At 44.0% G+C, this 11936-nt stretch overlaps 1 protein-coding gene across 1 annotated transcript in view; it reads right to left on the minus strand.

Annotated features, from left to right (window-relative positions):
- Positions 1 to 10975, minus strand: part of LOC124596057 — a 54553-nt gene extending 43578 nt beyond the window's left edge. Inside the window, exon 1 of the mRNA XM_047135032.1 lies at positions 10851 to 10975. Within this exon, the coding sequence (XP_046990988.1) occupies positions 10851 to 10923 (73 nt within the window). The 5' untranslated portion in view covers positions 10924 to 10975. The remainder of the gene's footprint in view (positions 1 to 10850) is intronic.
- Positions 10976 to 11936: the final 961 nt, after the last annotated feature.

Consider the following 11936-nt stretch of genomic DNA (forward strand, 5'->3'; position numbering starts at 1 on the left):
ATCAGTACCGAGAACAACCACCTCTGGCCGTAATAACGGTCTTGATACGCCTGGGCATTGAGTCAAACAGAGCTTGGAAGGCATGTACAGGTACAGCTGCCCATGCAGCTTCAACACGATACCACAGTCCATTAAGAGTAGTGACTGGCGTACGCAGACGAGCCAGTTGCTCGGCCACCATTGACCAGACGTTTTCAGTTGGTGAGAGATCTGGAGAATGTGCTGGCCTGGGCAGCAGTCGAACATTTTCTGTATCCAGAAAGGCCCGTACAGGACCTGCAACATGCGGTCGTGCATTTCCCTGCTGAAATGTAGGGTTTCGTAGGGATCGAATGGAGGGTAGAGACACGGGACGTCACACATCTGAAATGTAACGTCCACTGTTCAAAGTGCTGTCAGTGCGAACAAGAGATGACCGAGACGTGTAACCAATGGCACCCCATACCATCACACCGGGTGAAGCGCCAGTATGGCGATGACGAATACACGCTTCCAATGTGCGTTCACCGCGATGTCGCCAAACACGGATGCGACTATCATGATTCTGTAAACAGAACCTGGATTCATCCGAAAAAATGACGTTTTACCATTCGTGGACCCAGGTTCGTCGTTGAGTACACCATCGCAGGCGCTCCTGTCTGTGATACAGCGTCAAGGGTAACCGCAGCCATGGTCTCCGAACCGATAGTCCATGCTGCTGCAAACGTCGTCGAACTGTTCGTGCAGATGGTTGTTGTCTTGCAATCGTCCCCATCTGTTGACTCAGGGATCGAGACGTGGCTGCACGATCCGTTACAGTCATACGGATAAGATGCCTGTCATCTCGACTGCTAGTGATACGTGGCCGTTGGGATCCAGCACGGCGTTCCGTATTACCCTCCTGAACACACCGATTCCATATTCTGCTAACAGTCATTGGATCTCGACCAACGCGAGCAGCAGTGTCGCAATACGATAAAACGCAATCGCGATAGGCTACAATCCGACCTTTGTCAAAGTCGGAAAAGTGATGGTATGCATTTCTCCTCCTTACACGAGGCATGACAACAACGTTTCACCAGGCAACGCCGGTCAACTGCTGTTTGTGTATGAGAAATCGGTTGGAAACCTTCCTCATGTCAGCACGTTGTAGGTGTCGCCACCGGCGCCAACCTTGTGTGAATGCTCTGAAAAGCTGATCATTTGCATATCACAGCATCTTCTTCCTGTCAGTTAAATTTCGCGTCTGTAGCACATCATCTTCGTGGTGTAGCAATTTTAATGGCCAGTAGTGTAATATTTTCACTGCCTAGCAAAAAAAAAAAAAAAAAAAAAAAGCAAGACATGGTCGGATGTGAATGTAACTTAGTGCATGAACACGCCATGGGCAGGTATGTAAATGATAGAGTTGCAGTTATCTGCGGCAGGCATAACGGTCACCAGAGAGTATTAGTGTTATTCGTGTTTAATTTTGTTAGCAGGAACGGTAGGGTATATCAGCGGGCGTGAACGACATCAGATGCTGAGTGATCATTGTGAAGGACACGGCTAATGAGATGCCACCTACCCTGCGAGATAGCGTTACCAGCTCCTGACAGAGTTTGAAAGAAGCGCCATTGCAGGGTTCCGTTTGACCGGCTAGTGGAATCGTGCAGTAACTATGTGATGTGACAGTGGCCCGGTGTTGTACTGGGTGAGAACGTGAGGGCAGCCATATTCGTCGTCAAGGTTCCAATCGACCACCTTTGACCACCGTAAGAATCACTGTATTGTGCAGCAAGAACATCATAACCCCTTCACATCTGCGCCTGACATCCGATAACATGTAATGGACGTCCTACAACGTTTCTGTATCATCCCTTACGATTGGTCGCAGACTATCAACAGCCGGACCAGAGAATTACCATCCAATGCATAAGCTGACATTAACACCACCCACACATACTGCTGCATTTAGAGTGATGCCGTGACCAGGAAACTGTGGATAAATAGCGTCGCATTGTGCCAGCGGTGAATCATGGATCATCAGCGAGCAGGGCGGCAATCTGCTTCCAATGTTTTGGAGAGGCTCAGCGGTGTCACGGTGTGGGGAGCCATCCGGTATCACTACATGTCACGGCTGGTGGTGACTGACCAAACCTCTCATGCGAAAGCATGGTGGTACCATTTTTCAATTGGACAATGCTCGTCCATACATGACACGAATGTCTATGAATCGCGGCCAGCAAATTCCTGATATCCGTCCCCGATAGAATATGTGTAGAACCAGCTCTGGCGTATCTGCGTATACGTATTGACGCTCAGCTGTTTGCGAACCCGAATTTCCTGCTTATGGCGAGCAGTCGCCTTAAACACCTTGGCTATCAGAGCAGGCCTCCAGGACCTATACAAACTTCCACATGTAACGGAGTTCACAACTATTATGCTCGCGCAGCGAAGGAAAACTAATTTTTAACGTCAATTTAGCTCGTCGAGGCAAGCATGCAGATACTGAATAAACATAAACATTGTAACCATCAATGAGTTACAACACTGGTGGGCCAGGTTGCCTCAGGAAAGGATAAACAGCCTTATGACACTTCCCAACCGAATCGGCTCGTGCAACTAGGCCAGAGAGAAGTGCAACATCATACTGATAAATGGGCTCACACTACAAAGTGCTTTGTAAATTTGACTCGTATCTGTGATCACTGCAATAACATGAAATAACAGTTTAATCCGTGAAGTTTCATTTCGCTTCCTCTTTCCCTCTGCCTACTTCCCCTTTTTCTGTCAGGCACTGTAATGTTCCTGTAATTATATTGGCTACGCCCCTCCCCTCCCCCCCCCCCACCCCCCAGGCACATGTGCGACGTGAACAGCTCTACAGACAGAAGCGGAATTTATCTAGGAACAGCGCAGTTGGGTTAGCGAGGATACTAACTCCACAATAAAGTCTTTCCCTGTGTTGCCACGAGTTACAGACAGGTCTACAGACGTCTGGCATACAAACCAACAGCCCTGAGTCTACAGCTACAGCTACATCTATACTCCGCAATCCCATATACGGTAGGGGCAATTTGTCTATACAAGAGATATAATAGGGCGCACACAAAGCAACTTAACCCAAAGTTGCGCAGACGGCTTGATACGGTAGCGACAGTAGTGGTAGTCTAGTGCAACTGTATTACGGCCCATGTATATAGCGTGTTGGTTGGTTGATTTGGGGGAGGGGATCACATCGACTTAGGGAAAGATGGGGAAGGAAGTCGGCAGCGAGCTTTCAAAGTAACCATTCCGGCATTTGCCTGAAGCGATTTAAGAAAATCACGGATAACCTAAATCAGGATGGCCGGACGCGGGTTTGAACCGTCTTCCACCTAAATGCGAGTCCAGTGTGTTAACTACAGCTCCGCTTCGCTAGATCTATGTAGTGTGTTGATGAGATTTGAAGTGTTTATTCGGTACATTTTATAAAGTCTTAATTACAGTGACAAGTACAGAATTAAATTACTGTTCTAGAGTTAAGAAAATGAAACAAATCGTTTATGTATGGTCTGCACTCGTCCTGAACTTAATATAATTTATTACTGCAAAAGTAGCAAAATATGCATGGGAAAGAAGGATGCCATTACGCTTGAAAGAGGCCCCATTTTTGCCCTTGTCATTTCCGTTTGGGGAACGACTTTGCTACAGGAGAAAATGCGAAATAGGCAGACCCGGTGGACATTGTTGTTATAGGAGTAGATGCAGCTTTCTCGATTTCCGTTTTCAGAACACCAGTTACACGGAAAAAACTTTACCGCGGGCAGACTGAGCACTGCAGAAGTTGCCAGACAGCAGCGACAGTGAAAAGTCGTGTTGTTTACTGCACTCCGCAGAACTTTGCGCTTTGTGTTACCATTTGCACCAAATGTCTACTAATATTTCTGTATTAGAACATCGTCTTTGATAATTACTACCCGTGGTTGCGAGAATTACCGGGCTCAATTATGTGTTTGCAGCGACTGAAAAACTTTGCTTAAAGTAGGCCAAATATGTGCAGCCATCGCGACGCCACATCGTTTTAGCCAGAGACGTGTAGAATTGGCAGAGGTGTTCTTGCCACAGTATCATCAACTGCACTGCACTTATTGAGAGTAGCTACGAAGTTTTAAACTGTCATTATTGTAAAGGAGAGTCAGACTTAATTCAACTCGTTTGCTTCAATATATTGCCACTTTTAACTTTGTAATGTCCCCACAGAAAATGCCCTCTATCACGCACCAATTAATCATTTTCAATCAAGCCATCCACATTCATTCCCTTTGGAAAAGTTATCTGATCTGATTTTCTCGTAATATATGCGGCGACAGCTCGACGACGCCAAAGTATTTTCTAGTGCGTTTATTCTTTGAAATAACAGAGATGCATATATGCATTCCCCATGGTTGTTAGAGTAGTAACTAGGAGAGCTTCTGGAGTATCTGCTGAGGGATTGACGTGTTTCTGAGAGATACATATTCCGCTTTTCTTCTCGCTAAAGCGAGCCAATTAACATTTGTGCCACTAGCGGTTTGTTTGAAGAGAAAGAGACTGTAAAAGGAAAATAATTAAGGTGTGGAATCACCGGAGATCTGGACATGTAATGGAGATGGATTTAATACACAATTTCCTCCATAAATAAGGTTTGTGACTTTTTTGTTCTGGAGTGAATGAACGAATGAGTTTTTTCTGAAACATTTGATGATCACGTTGGCCCTGTAATTAGTGGGGAAGTTTCAGCTGTGTCGAAGAGAGCCTGCAATCACTGAGTCTGTGTTAAATCGTTCAAAAAGGCTTCGTACACATCTGGAATTCGCAATCTTTCGTAAAAGGAACAAATTGTCCACACGATTGATTCTCCCGACTGACTGCAGTGTTTAACAGTAACAATAAATTTAAAGATCTCTTACAGCAAGCCAGCCCCTGATTACCAAGAAGAAGGACTCCACCAAAGATTCTATTTGGCTGATTTCACTTAATGAAAAATTATATGTATATGTATTTACAGAGCGCCTGTACATGGCAATTTGCCGAAATCGGCATGAGATAAAAAATTAACAACTTACGTAACAGTGTAGCTCGATATTATTCATAAATAATCATGAAAGAAACTAATAAAGTCAAGAGGGACGGATACTTTTAGTGTAATGAGTATTGTTTATGACGAAGATCAAACTGTATAGTTCTGTTATACTTTACCCAAACAATGAAAATATTTTTTTTTGCTTTCATAACTCATATTGTTTAACTATAAATACTCCTGTCAACATTAAAAAAACACAAGGGATAGATAAAGGAGAGAAAGAGAGAGAGCGAATGAAAATAGAGATAATACTAATAATCCTCCATTAGTCTAATTTTTCGCCTGTCTTATCACGGATCAGCCAAGAACGGGGAGGGCCTTACTTTACTGTATAGATTTATGTGTGAAGGTGAAGGGAACTTAAAGGCAACAGATACACGTCTATACAGACAAGACAATACACAGAGATAGAGGCTAGCTGCATTCATCATCAATTCTTAGATAAAGAGACGGCAACTTATTATACGAACATTAAAATGTTAAACCTTCATAGTGTTACTGTCTGATTTGGAAATAAACTTAATTTTCCTTAAATCTTACGTTGAAATGACTCAACAGCAACAGCAGCAGCAGTAGCTGCAGTGTTTCCTTAAACCTAAGGAGTCGTAATATTACGTATTTTTGATATGTCGCTTTGCTACATCACTTGAGTAACATTCATTTGCATGAAGCATATTTTCTTTATTCAAATAACAAGTATTAACTTTATCTGAACTGTGAAAGGTCTTAAAGTGCTGAAAGCATGTCAGTTAATATCTTGTCAGTTTCATTATAGTTCCTAAAAAATTTAAAAAATAACAAAGCTTTATAAAAAATTAACTTGAGTAACTGTTCCAGACTAAAGGAAAGGATTTAACTTCCCAAATTCGATCTCACAAAACGGGACGATCGATAGTAAACAGAAGCAACACATCTCACGGAGAATTTCTCAAAGTAAGTTTCGTGACAGTTACTGTCCCGGTGGAGGATGCAGCCACTATTTTTAGTGGAAAATCGAAATCAAGGTGACCAGTGACGGCCGTCGAATAATTTTTTGCTAAATAAAACAACCCAATAGTGTCTCGCCTAAACGCTTCAGAAGAAGTTCGACAGCCAAATTATATTGCAGTTAGGTAAACACACGGCAAAGGTCAGTTACAGAGTGCTTATAGTTAAGAATACTGAGGAGACAGAAATCATAAGATAGCGGTATGTACATACACAGATGCCGGTAGTAACGCGCACACAAGGTATAAAAGGGCACTGTACTGGAAAAGCTGTCATTTGTACTCAGATATTTCTTGTGAAAAGTTTTCCTACTTTATTATGGCCGCACGACGAAATTTAACAGACTTTGAACCCTTATTGATAGTTGGAGCTAGACGCATGAGACATTCCATTTCCGATATCGTAAGGGAATTCAATATTCCGAGATACGCAGTATCAAGAGAGTGCCGAGAATACAGAATTTCAGGCATCTCCTCTCACCACGGACAACGCAGCAGCCGTCGGTCCTGACTTAACGACCGAGAGCAGCAGCGTTTACGCAAGTTTTCAGTGCTAACAGTCAAGTAACACCGTTTGAAATAATGGCAAAAATCAGTGTGGGGCGTACGACGAACGATTCCGTTAGGACAGTGCGGCGTTAATTTGGCGTTAATGGGCTGTGGCAGCAGAAAGCCAACGCGAGAGCGTCTTTGTTACTAGTAAGACATCGCTTGCAGCACCCGTCCTATGCTCGTCACGAGATCAGCTTTACCCTAGAGGACTGGAAAACAGTGGCCTAGTCAGACGAATTCCGACTTCAGTTGGTAAGAGCTGGTGGCAGGGTTCGAGTGTGGTGCAGACGCCACGAAGAAATGGACTCAAATTGTCGACAAGGTAGCGTGCATGCTGTTGGTTGCTCCATAATGTTGTGGTCTCTGTTTACACGGAACGGACTGGGTCCTTTGGTCCAACTGAACCGATCATTGACTCCGGTTATGTTCGGTTACGTGTAGACCATTTGCAGCCATTCATGGACTTCATATTCCCAAACAACTATGAAACTTTTATGGATGACAGTGCGCCATGCCACCGGGCTGCAATTGTTCGCGATTGGTTTGAAGAACATTGTGGACAATTCGACAGAATGATTTGGTCACTCATATCGCCCGACATGAATCCTGTCGTATATTTTGGATAAGATCGAGGCTCTAGTTCGTGCACAAAACCCTGCACCGGCAGCACTTCCACAATTATGGACGGCTATAGAGGCATAATGGCTTAATATTTCTGCAGGGGAGTTCTAACGACTTGTTGAGGCCACGTCAAGTCGAGTTGCTGCGTTACGGCGAGTGAACAGAGGTCTGACACGATATTAGGAGGTTATTCAACAAAACCGACATCGCATTTGCATTTCAAAATTCACACAGCCTCAAACACAAAATTCACAACGGCAGCTCGCAAATTCCCATACACAACAATCCCCGCGTTTACAAAATTTCGTGTAAAAAATTCTACATTGGGCAAACTGGTAGAAACTTCAAAATTAGATATAAAGAGCTCATCAGAGAAAGTGAAAACAACCCATCTACATTTTTTCAGCATTTACAAGCAGAGATATACGATGTAAAACCCATAATCGAAGCACTAGAAATTCTCCATATTACGCAAAAAGGAAGTTGAACATCCTTGAGGAAATAGAGAGAAACAAACCTATATGAAAAAAATGATAATAAACAACTGAATTTTACTTACACTTATTTATAATGGTAACTATGTAAACATGTAACATCGCTGATCCACTGTCATCCAACTGTCAGAAAAGTAGCATATTTGGAAAACAAGTAACATCTAATATACATCTCCACTCTACTCCTGGGAGAAAGTAATAATTCCAAAACAGACGGGACACGACAGCAACGATGTTACGTGTAAGGTAAAACACCTAATGATATATTATAAATTTTCAGATCATAGTTACAAAACCATTACATTAAGACCAACGCTTATATATGTATTTACAGAGCACCTGTCCATGGCAATTTGCCGAAATCGGCATGAGATAAAAAATAAACAACTTACGTAACAGTGTAGCTCGATATTATTCATAAATAATCATGAAAGAAACTAATAAAGTCAAGAGGGACGGATACTTTTAGTGTAATGAGTACTGTTTATGACGAAGATCAAACTGTATAGCTCTGTTATACTTTACCCAAACAATCAACATATATATATATATATATATATATATATATATATATATATATATATTTGCTTTCATAACTCATATTGTTTAACTATAAATACTCCCGTCAACATTAAAAAAACACAAGGGATGAACATATGAGTAATGCAGTGAGCCCAGTGGCATGATCACATACTACGAGATAGATAAAGTAACATGACATGTTAACTATCCGGTGGAGTTGAATGAAAGTGCGGGAACATGTGTCAGAGGTCTCTCAGTGTCGCACAGGAAGCCGGACGTCACATGGCATGAGGTCAGCATGACTACTGGGCCGAATGTGGCTGGCCTCAAAACACGAGGCAAAGAAGGCAGTGTGCGTCAGTCAGCAAACAGTTACATTGCACTTTGGTGGTGTTCTTCATTATAACATGGTCCTTAAGCAACCTTTGGATGACTTCACATGGGGGCGCATCATCGGGAAACTGGAAGAAGGCAAAGTATGGTGAGTGTAGCCCAGGACTTTGGTAGCGCTCACAGTATTGTTTCACGTGCATGGGGAGCCTTCCAAACCACAGGCACTGCTGCCCGAAAGAGATGAAGTCGTCAGCCACGAAGTACTACAGCAACAGATGAATGAGCGCTGCACCATGCAGCAGGCGAGAAGGGACCCATGGACCCATGAGAAACAGCAGGTGCATCTGTAACCGCATTTGACAGAACTTGAAGGCACACAGTCTCAGGTTCCACGATGGTGGGGCACCTGCGTCGGGTTTTCTCTTTACCCGACGACCAGTACGTTGTGTTCATTTGACACCTGCACATCGGCGTTAGCGTTTGTGATAATACCAAGAACGTAGGGACTGGACCAACGAAGAGTGGAATCGCGTGAACTTTCCGGATAAATCGATGCAGTCTGAGTAGTGGTCCAGGACGCACCCTCGCCGGCCGCTGTGACCGAGTGGTTCTAGGCGCTTCAGTCCGGAACCGCGCTGTTGCTACGATCGCAGGTTCGAATCCTGCCTCGGGCATGGATGTGTGTGATGTCCTTAGGTTAGTTAGGTTTAAGTAGCTCTAAGTCTAGAGGACTGATGACCTCAGATGTTGAGTCCCACAGTGCTTAGAGCCATTTGAACCACTTGACGCACCCTCATATGGCGAGAGATAGAAACAAGTAATGCACTACAAACATTACGAACGTGATCTTTTTGGTCGTCCAGGTATTGTGGTATGGAGAGGCATGATGTTGGATGGGCCTACTCACCTCCAAATCCTTGAACACCACACACTCACCAGTCAACGCTATTGTGACTACTTCCCCAGGTGCAACTTTTGAGGAGTGCATTCGACCCTGAATTCATTTTTATGGATGACAATGCGCAACTGCATCGATTGGGGGGGGGGGGGGGGGGGAGCTCTTGCAACGATACTATATTCAGTGCATGGAGGGGCCTACCCTACTTACATCCCATCAGTGACACGTGGGATGCATTGTGGAAACGTATTCTAGTACGTCCACATGTACCACAGCATCCAGAAATTGTTAGCTGCGCTGATGGAGAAATGAAATTCTCTGCCACAAGAACTCCTTGCCAACCTGCTGGTCAGCATGGGAACACATTGCAAATTGTGCAATGCTGTCCGTGGTTATTACTCACCCTATTAAGCACCATACCCTGCTTTTTGTACGTCCAGGGCACCTGCATGAATCGTCGATACTTCAGTGTAATTATTGTCTTTGAATAAAAGTGTCATTTCTAGTCGTCCCAACACAAATATCATCTATACGCTGACGACTTTCATTTATATTTGAGTACAAGTCCAGCACGTAAATTCTGATTTACTTGACTTATCATTCCATTTGGATCTCCGGGGAGGGACTGCCAAGAGAGAGGTGGCCATGATATAATGCAATGTTTACTTTGCTCGTCGTTGCCATTGCTCTGCTTTGTAGCAACATCGCTAGCACTATGGCAGTGTTGTGAGTTGCTCGTGGACTAAGCAGTTCAACTATGGTCCGTAGCCTAATGCTGTGCTCACCATTGGATATCTCCACTCCCTGATATCTCCATTCCCACCCCTATTGTCATTACCTGACAATACTGTGGCAGAAAATATGTGGGGCATCGAATGACGTAAACATCATTGCCTTTTTGTGACCTCGCACTAAAAAGGATAAACTATGTTATGATGTAAAAAGAGGCCACAAAAAAATTAAAAAAAGGTTAAACTTTAACATAAAACTAGAGGGAATGAATTTCGACAAGTTCTGAGTCCTTCTGCTAAATATAGCAGCATCAACTCTTCGCACTACAGGCTCCATAACACTTGTCGACGCGACTTCGCAGTCTTAAGTAACGGTCTGATGGACGCCAAGACGCTACTGTCGTATGAATACATACAAACAGTTCGGCTTGCTGAGCTTTTATTTGTTTTTTAAGCTGCTGTCTGAGTCTTTATAGCCTCTCGTGACGTCTCCAGCATTAGGAGACGAAATGTGAGAGACAGAATGATACTTTAGCCCACGGCCTAGTGCAAAACGAATACGCGTCACATAGTGCAAGAGCAGAAGCAGAGTTTCTCGCACGCTGCAGCGGATGTATGTGTGTGTCCCTGAGAAGAGGAGAGACCCACCTGGAAGCAGAAGTGTAGGCGCCAGCAGCAGCGCGACTAAGAGCCCCATCGGCGTGCGCTCTGCGTCGTTCATTGTTCCCGGCAGGACGGCGGAGTACTGGCGCGGTTGACCGCAGCTACATCCTCCGCGGCGGCGCACTACCAGATAGAGCCGCACATCCGTTGCCCCAGACATGAGATCAAAGGCCGTTCACAGCTTACCCGTAAGTTTTATTTTTTTATTTATTTTCTATCATATCTCTGGTTTGTTGCCTAGAAGCACAATCAAAATGTACAACTGTTACTACAAGAATTTAAATGAGGAAAAGACAAGAAAAATTGGCCAAGTGCGAGTAGTATTCGTGCACTGAGGGTTCTGTACAAACTTAATTACGAGAGTCACTCCAAAAGAAATGCACACTATTTTTGTAAAAATACAGTTTTCATTCTGCATGCGTGAAAGTTTTACAGTCCGTAGATACATCCTTCCCGCTTGTTTTCAAACTTAGTTCAACCTGTTCCCGTGAGTGGCGCCGTCACAGCATGAAGTCAAGATGGCTGCTACACTTGACGTTCGCCAGAAGCAACGTGCTGTCATAAAATTCCTATGCTGTGAAAACGAGGCAGTGGGAAACAGCCACAAGTGCTTGAAAAAGTTTTATGGAGATGCTGCTGTCGATCGCAGTACAGTTAGTCGGTGGGCAAGCAGGTTACGTGATGAAAGCGGGCACGGCAATATTGAGGATTGTCCTCGCAGCGGCAGGCCTCCTACTGCACACACTCCAGACAATGTGCAGAGAGTTAACGAATTGGTGACTGCTGACAGACGCATCGCAGTAAACGAATTGTCACGCTACGTTGGGATAGGGGAAGGAAGTGTTTGCAGAATACTGAAAGTGTTGGAGTTAAAAAAGCATTGTGCCAGGTGGGTCCTCAGGTTGTTGACAGTGGCTCACGAAGAAACGAGAAAAACGGTATGCAGCGAACTTTTGAAACAGTACGAGAATGGTGGAGATGAATTTCTTGAAAGAATTGTGACAGGTGATGAAACATGACTCCATCATTTTTCACCAGAGACGAAGAGGCAATCAATGGAGTGGCATCATC

This window comes from Schistocerca americana, chromosome 2 (genome assembly GCF_021461395.2).
Source record: "Schistocerca americana isolate TAMUIC-IGC-003095 chromosome 2, iqSchAmer2.1, whole genome shotgun sequence".
In the NCBI taxonomy this organism is placed as follows: domain Eukaryota; kingdom Metazoa; phylum Arthropoda; class Insecta; order Orthoptera; family Acrididae; genus Schistocerca; species Schistocerca americana.